Here is an 18121-nt window from a genome sequence, read left to right on the forward strand (position 1 = left end):
TAAGCTATTGTGGAATAATTGCACAATTCTAAAAACAAAAATGCACTGCATGATCAAAGATAAATAAATATATATATATATATATATATATATATATTTTAAAAAAAGTCTTAAAAATGCTGCCCTCCACCCCTCAAATAAAAAAACTCCCCTCTCTCAAAAAAACTAAAACAAATATCAGGCCCTGAATAAGTGTCTAAAAATCCTGATTGGAGTATCTCTATAAATAATTCTACATGATTAATAAGAGGCTTTAAAAAGATTGGTATCGGTGATCGTATCAGCAGATACTGCTTCCTGTGATGGGCGATCAGTGATCGGCCTCAAAAATCCTGATCGGAGCACCTCTAATTTCCATTACAGGTTTAGGTCTTAAATTTCATAGAAGGTGGTATTAAAAAGGTCTTAAAAATTCTTAAATTTCACTTGTTCATGTCTGTAGAAACCCTGATCTTACAATAAGTTAAACTGTTACTGTTTTACCAAAAATTACTATTTTAAATTTGAAATCACCATGAAACTGTATTAGCGACAGATCTTTCTTCCATATTTTGACACATATCTAGAGCAGGGTTCGCGGACCCTTGGGGGTCCATTACCCAAAGCCAGGGGGTCCGCAAAATAATTTGCTATACCTTATTTTCCGGACTACAAGCCGCATTTTTTTTTTTTTTTTTTAAATCATGCTATGATTTATATTCCAAAGTGACTTATATAATGCCTGTAATAAGCAAAATGTAAACACTTAAAAGCAGCCACTAGCGAGGTTTCTATAAATATATTTCTCATATCTGTGTGAACTAGGCAGTAACGCTGAATTTTTCTTCAATTCAGGAAGATGTTCACAGAAACTGAGACGACAAGCGCATTTTGTTTGTTTTCTTTATTTTACAAAACTACGTTATTTCACAGTTATTTTAAAGTTACACAAATAAAAAAGACTGTTTTGAATGGTGTTTTATGGATATCAGATCTTTCTGCTGATATAAGGAATCCATGTGTTCACACCAGTGCCTCCTGCACACACATATCAGTTTGAGCACTGCAAACTTTATTGCAGCCTCTTCATCATCAAACTATGAGACTTAACATACAAAAGGTATTTGGTACGAGAGAAGTACAAAGCCTATTTACGCAATAAATAATAGTTTAACAACCAATTGTGACACTGCATCTAACGATTTTGATTCACTCATGGAATGATTCATGCAGAATAAGAGGTACGTGAGTAATTTATTTTTATTTTGTTTTATTTGTTCTGAATGCCACTAAATTTAACGATCTGTAGTGAGGGGAAGTAAAATATGTTTATAGTGGTTATAATGTTTGTTAAGAATCTTAACGTTTGTTTTATTTAGGCCTGTCAGTATTTACATTATTTCTAAAAGTAATAGTAAAATGCGACTTATACACTGATGCAACTTTATTTGTGTTTTTTTTTTTTGTTGTTGTTTTTTTCCTGACCTGGTGCAACCTTCCGGAAAAAATTGTAAAATTAATTATATTATGCTTAAGTATTAAAAAGTACGTATACAACAGGGGCCATTTGTACCAATAAAACAATTGTATTATGTTCATTACTTAAACACTGTTAAAATTATGAGGGGTCCTTGGAAAATCTTTTCCCCTGTAAGGGGGCCCTGGCTCTAAAAAGTTTGAAAAAACAAATGTTGGCTTGCAGGGATGAGGTTAAAGTGGACATGATTAGAGAGGTCCAGTCAGCAGAGAGAAGTCAACTTACTAGAAGATCAAATAATGGCATTTTGATTAAAAATTCCAAAAAAAGGAAAAAAAAAAACATGCGTATTAATGATTTACAATAATATTACTAACATGCATTTAGAAAATAGATTTTTTTTTGTTGTTTCATGCAATGAATTTGACGATAACCAAACATAACTGGTTAATCTAAACCTTTTTTTTTCTGAATCAAAATTGAATATAGATGCTGATTTTGAAAACTTTGTCACTGACTATGTGAATAATCATCAAGCTGCATTTCTAAAGAAGGTGAAATTTTAGATAGTAGTATTGCTTATAATATAAGATTTTTAAAACTATTTTGTCAATGAGTAATGGAAAGGCCCCTGGACCAGATGGCATTATTACTGAGATGCTGAAAGCATATGTTATGTCCTATAATGCTCTTGTTATGTGTTGTTATGTGCATATGTTATGTCCTATAATGCTCTTAATGTGCTTGGTAAAATTTTTTACAAATATCTTGAATAGGAGATTAGTATCTTATGTAGAAGTAAATATGTTTTATGAAGAACAAGCAGGGTGTAGGTCAGGTTATTCTACAATAGATCATATTTTTATTTTACAGTCAGTGGTTCAAAAATATATTACAAAGAGAAAAGGAAGGATGTATTTTAAAGCCTTTGACAGTGTCCAGCATTATCTTTTGTATTTTACTCTTCTATATGCTGATGATATGGCTAATATAGCATATACAATTGGAGGATTACAGAAACAGATTGAACAGCTGGAAAAATTCTGTAATCTTTATGGTATGAGAGTAAATTTGAATAAAACGAAAATTATGGTTTTTAGACGAGGGAAGAAAAATGGTATTTTGCTGGTGAACAGATTGAAGTGGTTAACGGTTACAAATATCTGGGTATGTGGTTTACACCAAAATTGTCATGGTGGAAAACCTGACAACTTTAGCAAGCCAAGGCAAGAAAGCAGTGCTTTTTTTTTTTTACTAATCTTTGTAAACATAAAATTAGCTGCAATCAGTCTTTGCATTTGTTTGATCGTATGGATGGTCCTATATTGTATTATGGATCTGAGATATGGGGTTTTAAGCCAGTGGAATGTATCAAAAATGTTCAGGTATCTTCATGTAAAAAAAAACAAAAAAAACAAGTGTGAGCAGTGTAGCTGTCTTGGGTGATTTGGGTAGATTTGTATTGTCTACTTATATGAAAAGATATATCATGTGTTGGATAAAATTAGTGTCTATGTCTAACCATCGTTATCCAAGAAAATGTTAGAATATGCTTTTTCAATTATGAAGTAGGTAGAAAAAACATGGGTTACTTGTATTAGAGTTTTGCTGTATTTTTATGTTTTTTCTAGTATTTGCGAGGCTCAAAGTGGTGAGATAAGAACATTAACATTCTTAACCAACGATTAAAAGAAAAAGCACATGAGGCATGGTACGCATCAGTTTTGGAAAATAAGAAGTTACATATATACTCACATTGCAAATCTTTGTTAGTACAAGAGAGCTACATTGCATCTGTGTATAACATGTAACTGGTATGATCATTGTTCCTTTTTAGATGCTCAAGTCATCATCTGCCTATAGAAACAGGCAGATGGAGTAATACACCAGTGGCAGAGAGAATCTGTAGTTATTGTAAGTTGACATCAAATATTCTGTGATAGAAGATGAGAAGCATTTTTTTTTTTTGATTGCTCTTTGTATGTGTATCTGCGTAAGAAATATTTAGCTGATCTGGTTCTTGTTGGTGATGTTTGTAGTGATGTGTCAAGTGTTTGTGATTCAGGGTATGCATGGAGATTGGCATTGTGTGTATATATAACATGGAATGAACAAAAGACTATCTGCCATGTCATGATGATTTTGTGGAACTTTGGGCCGAGAGGCCATATATTCCTGAAATAAATTTGAAACTTGGAAAAAATAAATAAATAAATTAACCATACCCAAACATAACTGGTTAATCTAAAACTTTTTTTTTTTTTAATATGGATGTTGCTTTACTCTTGCCATAGTGCCTTTGACCTATTCTTATGGCTTAACCTCAAGTCTGCATTCTGTCTGATAGTAGTAGATTGTGGATTGTGTAATTCTTAATTTTAGGCTCTTTAGACCCCATAGTCATTTAAGATCCTTATATTCAGGGGTGCACATAATAAACCAAAATAAAAATGCACTTGGGTAAACAAGTTCAGACTGCTTATTTACATACCAGCATGTTAATGCACAATCACCATTTTAGAACTGTAATACTGTATAAGATTTCCATTTGAACTGAACACATACTATAATTATTTATGCTCATTTTTTTATTTAATGGTATTATCAAGCTTTATTGGTTATTTTGTTTATTATTTTATAAAAATGTGTAAAGTGCAATAATACTATTAATATTATTAATTTTTTTATAGTTATATTTAATGGGTCACACTATGTGCTGTTTAAGCACAAAACCAAATGTAAATGTAACCAAATGTTCCCCACAATGTAAAAAAAGATTAAAAATAGTAAATGATGTTCATCTGAAAATGTAACAATGCAAACAGGTTTTCTGTAAGGGTTAGGGTTGGGTGAGGGGATAGGCAATATTGTTTGGTCAGTGTAAAAACTATAAAACTATAGAAGTCTATGGAAAGTCCCCACAATTCACAAAAAAATGTGCGTGTGTGTGCATATATACGCATTTGCTATAGATGTTCATGCAGTCTCTCTTTTTAAATCCGTAATATTGTTTTCATAGTTTTTAAATGGCAAGAAAATAAATAGTGTAAGGCTTTTTTTTAATCATCTGTTTCTAGGAGGGGAAAAAAAACTTCTCAAACTGTTTTTATTTCAATTCCAAAAGTTTTGAATTCTACAGTGACTGCCAGGCAGTGGCAATGCTTTATCCCAAATAATAATTTAAGAACTAATTATTCATTTGGCTTCACATGACAGTAATAAACATATTTGAAAAACAAAAATCATGCTTTTGGTCATTTTTATATTTAAAAATATCTAAACAAACACTACACTTATGTGGTATGTGTGCTTAGGTTTACTTTGTAATCAAATTGACTTTAGTTATGCAATATCATTAGGTATTGCACATTAGATAATCATATACTGACAGTATATGCTAATGCCTAGGTCTCTGGAAAGCGATTTTGTTATTGCTGTTTATGTTCCACGTGTTTGGATGATTGCTCCGGTGGCTACATCTTCCACTGGTGAGGAATGTTCCTTGAGTTTGCTGTCGGGAGCGTGACCTCGTTGTGAGGTTGAAAGCGGAAATATGGTTTTGTCTGTTATTGTTTTTACCACACAAGCTGGAGACTCAGAACAAGGTGTGTCTGTTGAGAGCATACTTTTATTAAAAGCATACCCTTTCTGATGTGGAAGAGATTGTAATATGGCACTTTTCCATTCCACTGTTGTGATTGGCTGTTGACATCAGAAAGGGTCACACTGGGATGACTTACTTACTTTTTTTTTTTTTTTCCCTCCATATGGAACTTATTTGCATAGTCCAAAGTACATCCATAGAACAGTGCCTTTTACCTATGTTTTCTTTCCAAAACACATTCAAAACAGTCTATAACAAACAAGAGATGATGGTTGAATGGTCACCCAAGCATTTGTGTATATTTTGATAGGGGAATCTTCTGTGAATTGTTGTGAGACAAGCAGCAGTCAGTAAGCATACATTATTATCTGAATGAACTTGTAGAGGTTGTGCTACAGTTTTATCTACATTTTACATTAGAAAAAGATTTTTTTTTTTTTACAGTGGCCTTTGTTTAAGCCACTGGGCCAGGTAAGGTCTGTTCACCCAAAATGCAAATTTTCAGGGCAAGGACATTTAAAAATAGAAAAATTCACATGGGGCATCAGGTATGAACATTCACATGGCAACAGTCCAGATTTTTTTTTTTTTTTTCTGTAAGAGTGAGCAGTCAGATTTTTTTTTTTTCTCCTTGGACTGTAAAGAAAACTGACCCACTAGTGAGATTTGGTGGGGCCAGTGAGAGGTTACTTTTACACAATCCACTGCATTAGTGGCACTAAAACAGGGTTGTCAGGTTTTCACAACAAAACCCAGCCAATTGCTACTCAAAACTAGCCCAATCGTGTTTTGAAGGGGGGTCCCCCGTTAAAAATTGCATTCTGGGGGATAAAATACATGTAAAATACATTGTCGGGGTTTCTCTGGTAAATTCGCGTTTTAGGGGCTAAATTTGACGTTATTGGGGTCATCAAAAACAACAAGTATAAGTAAGCAACAATGTTAAAGTAGCCCAATTCTGTGGGAAAACTGCGGACTTGGCAACACTGCACTAAAACCAATACAGAACTGCTGTATTTTGTACTTTATGTTTTGTAGTGTGGCATTAATATTACTTTATAAGTACTAATAAACAACCAATATGCTAGTAATATGCATGCTAATAAGCAACTAGTTAATAGTGAAAATTAGTCACTAAACTAAAGTGTTACCATGATTTTTAAACTCTGTGATTTTTTTTTTTTTTTTTGCTTATTGCGTACACGTTTGAGCTTTTGAATTCATCTAATCCATTCAATAGAGATTTTAATTGTTTTTGTGTGTATGTCTGTTTATCTCTAAACTACAGACTAAGGAGAATGAGGATCTGCGAAGAGCCCATGCCAAACATCATAACCGTTTACGCATCATTCAGACCAACTACAGAACAGTGACAGAGCGGCTGAAGGAAGCTGAAGACGCCCATGACTTGTAAGCACTTACTATTTAAAACTTGATATTTGTACGTAATAATATAAATGTAGCTGTCATCCACTTGCTTATTACAGTTTTGTACCAATCCTAGGACCCATTTCCCAACACATTAAATACATTAAAGATTACATCCTTCTAATTACATGAGTTCTTTGCTCACTCCAACACAACCACCTAGGGATGCTAATTTTAACTGGTTAACTGTTAACCGACAGTAAGAATTTTGACTGATTCATACAGTGTACTTTTGTACTTCACTCGCATTCCAATATCCAGATAAATCAAATTGTTTGGCATAACATCACGGCAGTATGGTGATAACGATTAACAACACAGATTATTTAAAATGAGCAGTGTGTTTTTAGCTGACTAATGCTAATGACTTTATGCTAATGAAATGTGTGCGCGCGTGTGGCGTCGGCACAATCATCTGATTTTTTTTTTTTTTTTTCTAACAGTGGAAACAACTACTCTTCTAGTCATACAGATTTTCATTCATGTACATTTACAATAAAAACAAATCTTTGTGCTTTTGTAAAATCAAGAAAAATAGGATGCCGCTTTTAGCTGTCTTGGTTTCCTTTTGCACAACACAAAAATTAACCAAACTGTATATTATTTACTTGTTGCAGTTTTATTGTACAAAAATATTTATTGTATAGGCCTATTCACCTACAGTGGAGAAAACATTATATATATATATATATATATATATATAAGAATGATTAGGCCTATACTATATATATATATATATATATATATAATATTTTCTCCGCTTTCAGAAGCGCTGTAGGTGCATGATGTGACCATGTGAATCCTCATGTTCTGTTTTTTGCTGCTTTTTGCGCATGTAAAATTAATTTAGGTATTTTTAACGGGTCACAGACACTTATTGATTCCGATTCCAGAATCAGATACTTAAGGTCAAGAATCGGATACTTCTTGTGAAATTCAAATTTCAGTTCCGCCTATCGATTCCTATGTGCGGGTCTTTTTTTTTTTTTTTTTTTTTTTTTTTTTTTTTCTCCATCTGTGTGGACCCGACCTAGCGATCTGCCAGGTCAAAAAAGCAATGTATATTCTTTGTGATAAGCTAAACATGTTGCAATAGAGGTGTCACCACCAATATGACAAAGCATTTTAATTTAACAGATCGTTAAAGATCACAACACGATTCAAATACCAAGGTGATTCTATTCCTAAATTACAATGATTCATCTGTTTGATTCCTCAACCTTCCGTCATACTAGTGTGATTTGAACATTCAAATCTGCGTTCGTGCTGCCACCTGTCTAAAGAGAGCCACTGTCATGTATATGAATTAAACAGTTTCACAGTCTTTTCAGCCACACAGTTCATTATTTCTGTGTTACAAACTTTTAAATAATCACAGAAGTATAAAAGTATAAAAAGAATAAAAGTTCATAGTCTGGATATAAACTCTGATATGTACGATAGAGATCAAAATAGAGTAAATCATCCTTTTAAAAGTTAATTTGGCATTCCAAATAATGTTAAAGATTTATCGATTCCTTATGCCAATAGGTGGCGAAAGTGGGCTGTTAATAATGTATTTGTCTTTGATCATTCATTCAAAAACACTTGATTCATCCAGTAATGAACCAAGTAAATCTTGAGTGAATCACTGAATCATTTACCTATAAATTAGGCTTACATGTGATTTTGTTTAGTTGTCTGTTTTTTTATTTCAGAATCGTGAGAGAACCACAACTTCCATTTAAAAAAACAACAACAGCAACCCAATTTATCCAGAATCATGCTCTATTTTGCAAACAGCTCTTAAGTTAATCTTGTTTTTACGTAGCCTGTTGATTTTTGTTCATGGTATTCAGCTGCAGCTAAATGTTTAGTAAAAAAAGAAACAGAATAAATATGCTTGATATCATCTTTTATTCACTTTGGAATCGAAACTGGGAATCGAAAAGAATCTGAATCGATAAGAGGAATCGGAATCGGAATCGGAATCGATAAAATTTTAATGATACCCAACCCTAGTTAGGGAAAATGACCAAAATGAACATCCCTACAACCTCCACCAAAATTTTATGTACCTACAGACTAATTTGTTTCAAAACTGTTTGACTGAATAAGACAGCAGTTTTCTACATTCCTACTAGGGATGTAACAATATCAAAATCTCACAATACGATAATATCGCAATATTTATTGCAAAAAATGAAAATTTTTAAACTTTAATTTAAAGTTAAATTATTCTAATTCACTTTGAGAGTTCAAAATTAAGAGCTCCAACCCATGTTTTTAACTAATAAAACTTAAAGGAGAAGTTCACTTTCAGAACAAAAAAATTTACAGATAGTTTATTTACCCCCTTGTCGTCATGTTCATGTCTTTCTTTCTTCAGTCATAAAGAAGTTGTTTTTTTTAGGAAAACTTTTCAGGAATGTTCTTCAAATAGTGGACCTCTATGGTGCCCGTGAGTTTGAGCTTCTAAAATGCAGTTTAAATGCAGCTTCAAAGGGCTCTAAACGATCACAGCCGAAGAAGATCTGCGAAAAAAAAAAAGTATATACAGTTTATATACTTTTTAACTTCAAATGCTAGTCTTGTCTAGCTCTGCGTGTACTCTGTGTATTCCGGGTTCAAGACAGTTAGGGTAGGTTGAAAAACTCCCATTTTCTCCTCTAGATTCCACAAAATCGCTCAACATCACTGCAGAGGTACCGACCCAGTGTTTACAAAGTGAACGTGCAAAGAAGGTCAAACACACTTTACAAAAAAAAGGTAAAACAGCGATGTTGGACGATTTTGTGTTTGGAAGAGAAAATGAGATGGGAGTTTTTCGACCTACCCTAACTGTCTTGAACCAGAATGCAAAGAGTACACACAGAGCTAGACAAGATGAGCATTTAAGGTTAAAAAGTATATAAACTGTAATTCTTTTCTTAGAAAATAACCGATCATTTCACTTGATAAGACCCTTCTTCCTCGGCTGGGATCGTTTAGAGCCCTTTGAAGCTGCATTTTGGAAGTTCAAACTCGCAGGCACCATAGAAGTCCATTATATGGAGAACATTCCTGAAATGTTTTCCTCAAAAAACTTTTTTTTTTTTTTTTTTTTTTTTTTTTTTCTGAAGAAAGAAAGGCATGAACATCTTGAATGACAAGGGGGTAAGTAAATTATCTGTAAAATTTTGTTCTGGAAGTGAACAGAAAAAGTCAGTAAATTGGCTTATACCTGAACTTTAAAGGGGACTTAACCCTCTTTTTATATGTGATATACTGCTTAAATTACAGTCTAAATTACATTTAGAATTACAGTCTAAATTACATTTACACTGGTGTTTTAGGAAGCCAAACAAATTTGAATATAATAATAATAATAATAATAATAATAATAATAACAGTGATATTAATAGCCATATATTGTGAAACAATTGCACTGCAAAATAAATGAAAATGAATATTTCATAGATATATTGTTATTGCTTTACACTACAGTAGGGTAATTACAGTACTACTTTCCTAATTTCTACTCTTGAAAGAGATATTTTGAATTTGGACTGCAGTAACGTCACCCATTTTAACTACTAGCTGTTAGCAATTCATACTGCACTTTAAGCTTTTATTTTACCAGAAAAGGCAGTGGAGTTTTTATTTTGAAGGAAGATTCCAGCTTTAGAGAAAATAGTCTTACAAAAACGAGTCTTACTACAAATCTAGTGAAATGCTGCAATCATCTGCCATGAAAATAAAGCATAACAGGTGGCCGTGCCTTCCCCAACGCATGCTAAAATCACAGTACATGCAATAAATGAGTTCACTGCATTCATTCACTGTGAACGGAAATGTTCTAAGGTGCAGAAAACACTGGATCACGAGCTGATTGCCTGAACGAAGTACGCACTTCGCTTTGAAATGCAGAACTAAAACAGACTTGATTAAGGGATTAAGCCATATTGTGCTTTCGGTTTTAGTTTGTTTGACAGATACAATGTCAAAGCATAATGGCATAAACAACTCTAAAGACCTTTTATGTTAAAATAAGAAGTTTAAATATATTTTCTTATTTTATAAATATATTTGCCTGGAAGACCTATCGTTTTAAAACATCATGTGACCATAATATCGAGACAGTTTTGCTATTGCGATATCATGATATTGATAATATCGTTGAAATATATTCCAAATCTTAAAAAAAGCATTAGAATTAGTAAGAAAAATTAGCCGAACACCTACACAGGTATTCATTTTCATTTCATTTAATAATTTCGCACCATAATGTAAACAATGACCGTTTATGATATACTGCAGGTCTTTCTTGTTTTGTAAAGTAATTTTACAAATGAAAACATTCTATAATGTTACCTTTTGTTAGTGTTTTTAAGTCATTGTTTTATGAGTGACAAAGTATGTTGGGTGACGGCCTTTATTAGCATTATGAAATAATGACTTGATTTAAAAACGTTTATGAAGTGTTTTGGTACTGTAGTTTTAGTACTACAGTATTTTGGATGTGAGATTTACCGCTATGCCAATCTGAATGTTGGTAAGAAGAAATGTGTAAAGTTTTTTGAAAAGGTGACTTAAATATTGAGAAATGTATCCTAGTAACTGTGAAAAAAAGAATAGAATAGGAGGATAGCGACTCTAAGCTTTGGACCACTCAGTTTGCACACACATATAAAAGAAGGTACTTGTTTTAACAGACTTTTAAGATTGTTCCCTACTCTTGCTCTAATCTCTGTGAAATGCAGCACAGCTTTGGCTCTTAGGAAGAGGGGTGCAGAAGTACTTCATCCTGAAAAGGCCAAGGTGACTGTTTACATCGGCAGAATAGAGAGAAAGAAAAAAAGTAGGCGGGAAAGATTGAAAGAAAAGGTTTTGATTCCCTCCTTTGAGTCTTTGGTTTTAACCTAAACCCCTAGAAGCAGCAAAATGTCATGACAATTTCCCCAACCCCCTTAACATTTTCCCCTTTCTTTTTCACAAGCCTGTTAAACGTATATAATGGAAGCGTATGTTGAGTATCCACATGGGATGCAAGTGTTGACCTTGTCAGCTGTGCTCTCTTTGGGTTAATTAAAGAAAACAGCAGTGCAACGTGATCCCGTGTGAAAGGAGTGTGAATTTACCCACCTCTACTCTGTGTGTATGTTAGATTGTAACAGAGGCACAAAAGAGAAAGTCTCTGATAATCTCCTTCCTCTTAGTTTTGATAAGGGAAAAAAAACACTTACTTTTCCATAGGGCTCTTGTTTTATTAAGCTTTCCAGTCTCGTTACAGGAACGTTCATATTCCATACAGAGCTAGTAGTGTCAATAACTCCTCAGGGAGTCGAGTTAGCAGGGCTGTTACGTTTACCTGCTGAACAAACTCGTTTTGAACAGTTATGCAAATCCAGTGGAAAATCGGTTAGCGAGCTGCTAGCCTAAGCCACATCTTCTGGCCAAAGAACCATTTCTGATGGTCAGGCATGCATCACTCTGGATGTATTAGAGGAGTTAGTGTTATTACACATGTATTAGCACAAGCGAGAGCGGGCCCCAGCAGGAGTCTCGGAGCTCGGCTGTAGACTAACATCTCATTAGAATGCTGCAGCCCTGTGTAACCCACGACGTCACTCACGATTAGCGCTACCACTATTAGCAAAACATAAAAACATACCCTCTCTTTCTCCAGAAGGGATTTTCAAGTTTGTAAATCAGACTGGGTGCGTTGGGATGCGTAAATAAAATTAAAACTTATTAAAACATCCACACACTGATCAAAGTTGCGCTCATAAACAGATTCGCTGAATCAAAGAAATTAGCCGCTGCCTTTTCAGAAAAGTTCTCGCAGTTTACTAGCTCACTGTATAATGAAGTGAGATGGAGGTGAAGGAGGCTTGAGGGGAATGGAGATGTCTTTCTCTAAGGTCTGTTTCATGAGTACGTCCTTCAGGAGGCCATTCATAGCTTTAATACTGAATTTCACAATGGATTAAGACGGAAGATCTCCGGGCTGCTGCTTGTTAAGCTGTTAGCTGAGGAGTGGCTTCTCAGGGTGAATGTTTTCACATGATGTAGGGCTGCTCCCACAGAACCCAAAGGCACTCTGCCATACAGTAGGTTCAAGGACGTTATGAGAGGAAAGTATCTGTGGAATAGGGTTTAAATAGTATTTGTGTTGCGGAGCTGTTCTGCTTGTGTAATATTGACTTAAAAGTGGTGTGCAAACTGAGAGAGACCTTTTGTTGTTCCCTTTTTTTATTACAGTGTCAGTCTGAAAGAATTTCATAGTTTTAATTCTGACACAGTCTGGACACAGTTACATTCAAACCACAGCTGAATGTAGCGAAAATCTGATTAAATCGTTTTCTCCTCTTTATACAAGTTATTTATTTATTTATTTATTTACCATGTGAACAGCAAAAATCATTTCAAATTTTCAGTTCTGCTCTGGAAGAATGGATGTTGGATTTCTGACACATTCTATTTGATCATCTGATTTCATTTGGTAGTTTTTGTGTTGTTGTTTTTATATCTAAAATCCATTACATTCATTCAATGCAAACCTTCTAAGCATATAGTCCAATCAGTGTTTGGTGTAATTAGTTACTAAGTAATTAGTTAGTAAGTGTAATTGAATTACTTTTCCCTTGAAAAAGTAAAGTAAGGGGTTACTCTTAATTTTTCTGTAATTTAATTACAGTTACTTCTTATGTAATTGAACATAATACTGTGTACAGGGCTGTAGAACATTTATATAGTGGATTTAAAATCAAAATTTAAAGTCTAATAGTTAGTAAGAGTTAATAAGAATATTGGTAACACTTCAGTGTCTAATTCTTACTATTAGCTAGTTGGTTATTAGCATGAATATTACTCGGATATTTGCTGTTTATTATTACTTAAAAATCACATATTAAAGGAGAAGTCCACTTCCAGAACAACAATTTACAGATAATGTACTCACCCCCTTGTCATCCAAGATGTTTATATCTTTCCTTCTTTAGTCGTAAAGAAAGTATGTTTTTTGAGGAAAACATTTCAGGCTTTTTCTCCATATAATGGACTGATATGGTGCCCAGAGTTTGAACTTCCAAAATGCAGTTTAAATGCGGCTTCAAACGATGCCAAGTGCAGTTCTAAACAATCCCAGCCGAGGAAGAAGGGTCTTATCTAGCAAAACGATCTGTTATTTTCATAAAAATAATACAATTTATATATTTTTTTAATGTCAAACGCTCGTCTTGTCTCGCTCTCCCTGAATTCTGTGTATTCTGTCTCAAGACAGTTAGGGTATGTTGAAAAACTATTATCGCCTTCAACTTCAGAATCTTCCTATATCGCTGTTTTACATTTTTTGTTAAGGGTGTTTGATCTTCTTTGCATGTTCACTTTGTCGGAACTTCTGCAACGATGTAGGATAATTTTGAAATGATTTTTGAAGTTGAGGGACAAAATCGTTTACATCCGCATTTGGGATTGTTTGAAGCCGCCTTTAAACTGCATTTTGAAAGTTCAAACTCAGGGGAATATATCAGTACATTATATGGAGAAAAATCCTGAAATGTTTTCCTCAAAAAAACATAATTTATTTTACGACATGAACATCTTGGATGACAAGGGGGTGAGTACATCATCTGTAAATTGTTGTTCTGGAAGTGGACTTTTCCTTTAATGTCTTACTCTAAGATCTTATTCTAAATCCTTAATCCTACCCAATTCCTAAATTTAACAACTACTTGACTAAGTATTAATAAGCAGTAATTCAGAGTATATTGAGGCAAAGGTCATAGTTAATAGCTGGTAAATAGTGAATATTGGACCCTAATCTAAAGTGTGACCAGAATAATTTATGTAGTTATCTATTATTTATTTGAAAGAATTAAAAGAACCGTTTCATGTGTATCCTATATGTTTTTAACTTGTCAAGGTTGATATAAAATTTAGAAAGCAATTAGTAATAAGTAATGAAGTACTTTTTGGAGAGAGTAATTTGGAGAGAGTAATTTGGACAGTAATCTAATTACACTGTTGAAGATGTAATTAGTAACTGGTAATTAATTACTTTTTTAGCGTAACTTACCCAACACTGAGTCCAATAAAAGTGCAAATGGGAGTGGAAAGTTCTGTGGGTGATCTACTGACAATGCACAAATTAAAGAACACAGACGCAGCCAGGTCATTTTCATAATGACCAACACAATCTACCAAGAGCAGTGCAAATTAACATAGGGTCACAAAAAAAAAAAACAGAGCTGATTATAATCAGGTGCATGTAATCTACTAACACAGGCACAAAATAAGTTAAGACATGTTTTTTGGGGGGGCATTAAATAATGTCGCAAATACCAGTAAATTGACTACCACAAACCTTAGGAAATCACTTTGCATGATTCATTTAAATACTCTTCTAATAAATTTTGTGGCTGAAAGTGAAACTCCTAGAAATGCATATGCAGTATGGTCAGCCACATTGCCACAGATGACTGTCCACACCTTCGGGTAGCTAATTTTCTGCTGTGTGTTATGTAATTAAGTTGTGTTACGTTAGTTTTTGTTATTAAAGTAACTGAATGCAAATGAGTCAACAGCGTTTTAAGGCTTAAGGTTATTTAAATTAGTTAAATTTATGTTTGAGTCAACAGTATATACAAGTAAAACTATGCAAACCGGCATTTTAGTAAAGAGAATTTGCACTACCCAACCTAGTCCTTGAAATGTTGAATTGTCAAATTGTCTTTACATTTTCTGTAGTGTATGTTGGTCAGTGAAAAGACATAAAAAAATACACACACACATGCCATAAACTGTACTGTTGTGAAAAGACCTGAAGACATAATGCATAATTTACAAACATTCAAGATGATGCATGATATACTACTGTGAATCTTAATGTAGTTGAGTATTAGAGCTTTGTATGGTAATATTTGTTGTACATTTTATTCTATATATGTTCATACTTAATATTTCCTGCATAATTACATACATTTTGTGTTGGGTAAATTACAGTTCAGGAATAGTGCAGTAGACAGACCTACGGTTCCTGTGCAAACAGACTAAAGACATTACAGTTAACATCTGCAGTAACAATTTAAGGCATATAGCATAAAAATAAAATAAAATAAAATTAATAAACAATAATAATCCTGTTCCATTGATGGACTTCACACTGGGTCTTTTTTGGGAGGTCAGAATTCTGTGGGCAATCAGTATATGTTTTTGGTAATATATGTGCGTGTTCATATAGTAACATTTTTATGGACATAATCTTACATTTATTTTACCAAGTATTTTTGGATAAGATCTTATTAATGTGTGTGATATTTTGGGTTTCAGGGATAATTGCTTTTTTGTATTAGAGGCTCTGAAGAAGCAAGAAAGTGAGAGAGTGACAAGCCTAAAGTTTTCATATGTGTCTACTCAGAAAGATGCTGCTATTTGTATAACTGTTTTTGTCTCTCCAATGTTTCAGATTAAAATGCAAAACGCAAGTGCAGCAGGACAGCGAGGATTTATGGAACGAATTGGTGTTTTATAAGGAGGAGAATAAGAAGCTACTCTCTGACAAGTAAGTGTCTGTCATTTTGTCAGGTCATGTAGAGCCATCACAGTCATTATTAGCACCCAGCAGGATTCTACTGCAATTCACATAGATGACTGCAGACACAAGACTTTAAAAAAAAAAAAAAAAAATACTATAATTTCAGACATAACTTGAAGGGGGGGGCTGTCCATTTCAAGCCTTTTTAGCACATTCACAACCCAAAGTTACAGTGATTGCCTCTAGGACTGAAATTCTGGCTCACTGTAAGTACTTCGAAAGCTAGTATGTTAAATCTTGTGATCCATTGTCCAGGAAATTAAGTCTTTCCTGCATGTCACACTATACTGCGCTGACTAAAAAAAAAAATCAAATGCAAACAAAATGATTTCAGGTTTTTTTGTTGAACAACTTCCTGAAAACAACACCGAATACAGATGCTCGCTGCAACTCCAGACATTTATAGCAGCTAAACACACTGACATTCCTGTCTTGAGGTTCGCTCCCTCGAGATTTTTCAGGGGTACATTCAGTGACAGTCCGTGTGCGCGCGTGTGTTAATTACTGCTGATCTCGTCTGCTGGAGGTGTCGCGCTTCATTAGGCCGCCTTGGCCCTTTCCTTGCCAGGCCTCATTTGGCCCATCCTTTGCTGAGGGGTCTAACCCTGCCAGCCAGTGCGGCCTGGCCCTCCCCTGCTTGATCTCTACCCCCGGCTCGCTCGTACAGGAGGGCTCACTCTTTTCACGCCCCCACCTTGCCTGCTGCCTGTCCTCCTAATCCCAGCTGAGCTCATTATGATGTAGCCTGGCTGCCTCCCTCTCTCTCTTTGAGCCTGAGCTGTCCAAGCTAATTACAGGCTAGCAGCCAACACTCCCCGTTAAGGGCCTTCTGCCGCCGCGCTCGCACTAACGTGCTGCTTGGAAGTGACCTGCGAGGAGCACGAGGGAGCTGCTCTCTTTCCAGCCACGCAGCACCTGTCCTTCGGGGTTAGCCGTGATCCCTGTCATGCCCGTTCCAGCGAGCACTGAGTAAACTTAGGCCGGCCTAACCCGTGCTTTCAGGAGCGGGAAGGGAAAAAAAAAACCCTACAATGTTGAGGTGGAAGGGGAGCACTGTCTTTGATCTCCACTTGCCCGAGACGAACATTACCGACTATGTGATTGTGGAAGCGCAGGTCCCCTGCACGCTCTCGGTTTCTTCCTCTTCCTGACTTCTATTCGTTTGCACTTAACCTTGCTTTATTTATTGTTTGCGCTGAGAGGAATGGGTCGAAACGTGCAAGGTGTAATTAGGCTGGTCTTGTTTATCAAGCTGTTATGTGGGACAGCGAGCTAAATTACTGTTGATGGCCCACAATTAAGGATGGGCCGTGGCAACGGGTCTGCGCTGGCAGAAGATGGCAGGTTGCCGTTTTACTGACCGTATTAGGATGATTGTGCTTGTGAAGGTTGCGCTCATAAGCGTCGCGATGATCTGCTAATGGTTAATTACCTTATTGCGGCCTGTAGTTTTAGGCTGTCTTAATTGCCGGTGGAGACGGCTGCTGGATACTTACAGAGCAGCGGTGGGCTGCCTCAGCCTTATCTCGCTGCACTCGTTTCCTTCAAGTGCTTTTCACAGTCTGAAGGTCTCCTATTCTGCAGCCTTTCTAGCAGATACAGAGTCCGAATGGAGATGTCTTTTTTTAGGCCTCTCTGTTAAATGGGTCAGTGACATGATAAAGAAAAGGACAAATCTTTGAAAAATGTGGTTTAAAACACATAGCGAGTTCTTTTTTGAAAAATTAGTTACATATTATTTAGACTTAAAATGTCGATGCGCAACCAAGTAAAAATGACTACATTTTTTTTTTTTTACCCATTGAATACACGTGTGTACAGATCCTAATTATTATTCTGTATCAGTTAATTATAAATTAAATCAATTAATGTTAATATCCATTAAATAATAATAAACAGTATTCGTTATTTTTAGTAAACTTTAGCCTAAAATGGCATTTAATTTTAGTCTTCGAAAATAATGGAAATTATGAAAAAGTGGAACATTAAGTTATTCATTGTGCGTTGCTTTATACTTGTCTCAGTGAACTGCTACAGATATATGTATAAACAACTTGTAATATTGCATTTATGTTGT

The 18121-nt window shown here is 34.8% G+C and overlaps 1 protein-coding gene across 1 annotated transcript in view; it reads left to right on the top strand.

Moving 5' to 3' along the window:
- cntln (centlein, centrosomal protein) overlaps positions 1–18121 on the top strand; it is a 119200-nt gene that overhangs the window by 46100 nt on the left and 54979 nt on the right. Inside the window, 2 exon segments of the mRNA XM_051115796.1 lie at positions 6349–6470; positions 15916–16011. Coding sequence (XP_050971753.1) covers positions 6349–6470; positions 15916–16011 — 218 coding nt within the window.

This window comes from Labeo rohita, chromosome 1 (genome assembly GCF_022985175.1).
Source record: "Labeo rohita strain BAU-BD-2019 chromosome 1, IGBB_LRoh.1.0, whole genome shotgun sequence".
NCBI lineage: Eukaryota > Metazoa > Chordata > Actinopteri > Cypriniformes > Cyprinidae > Labeo > Labeo rohita.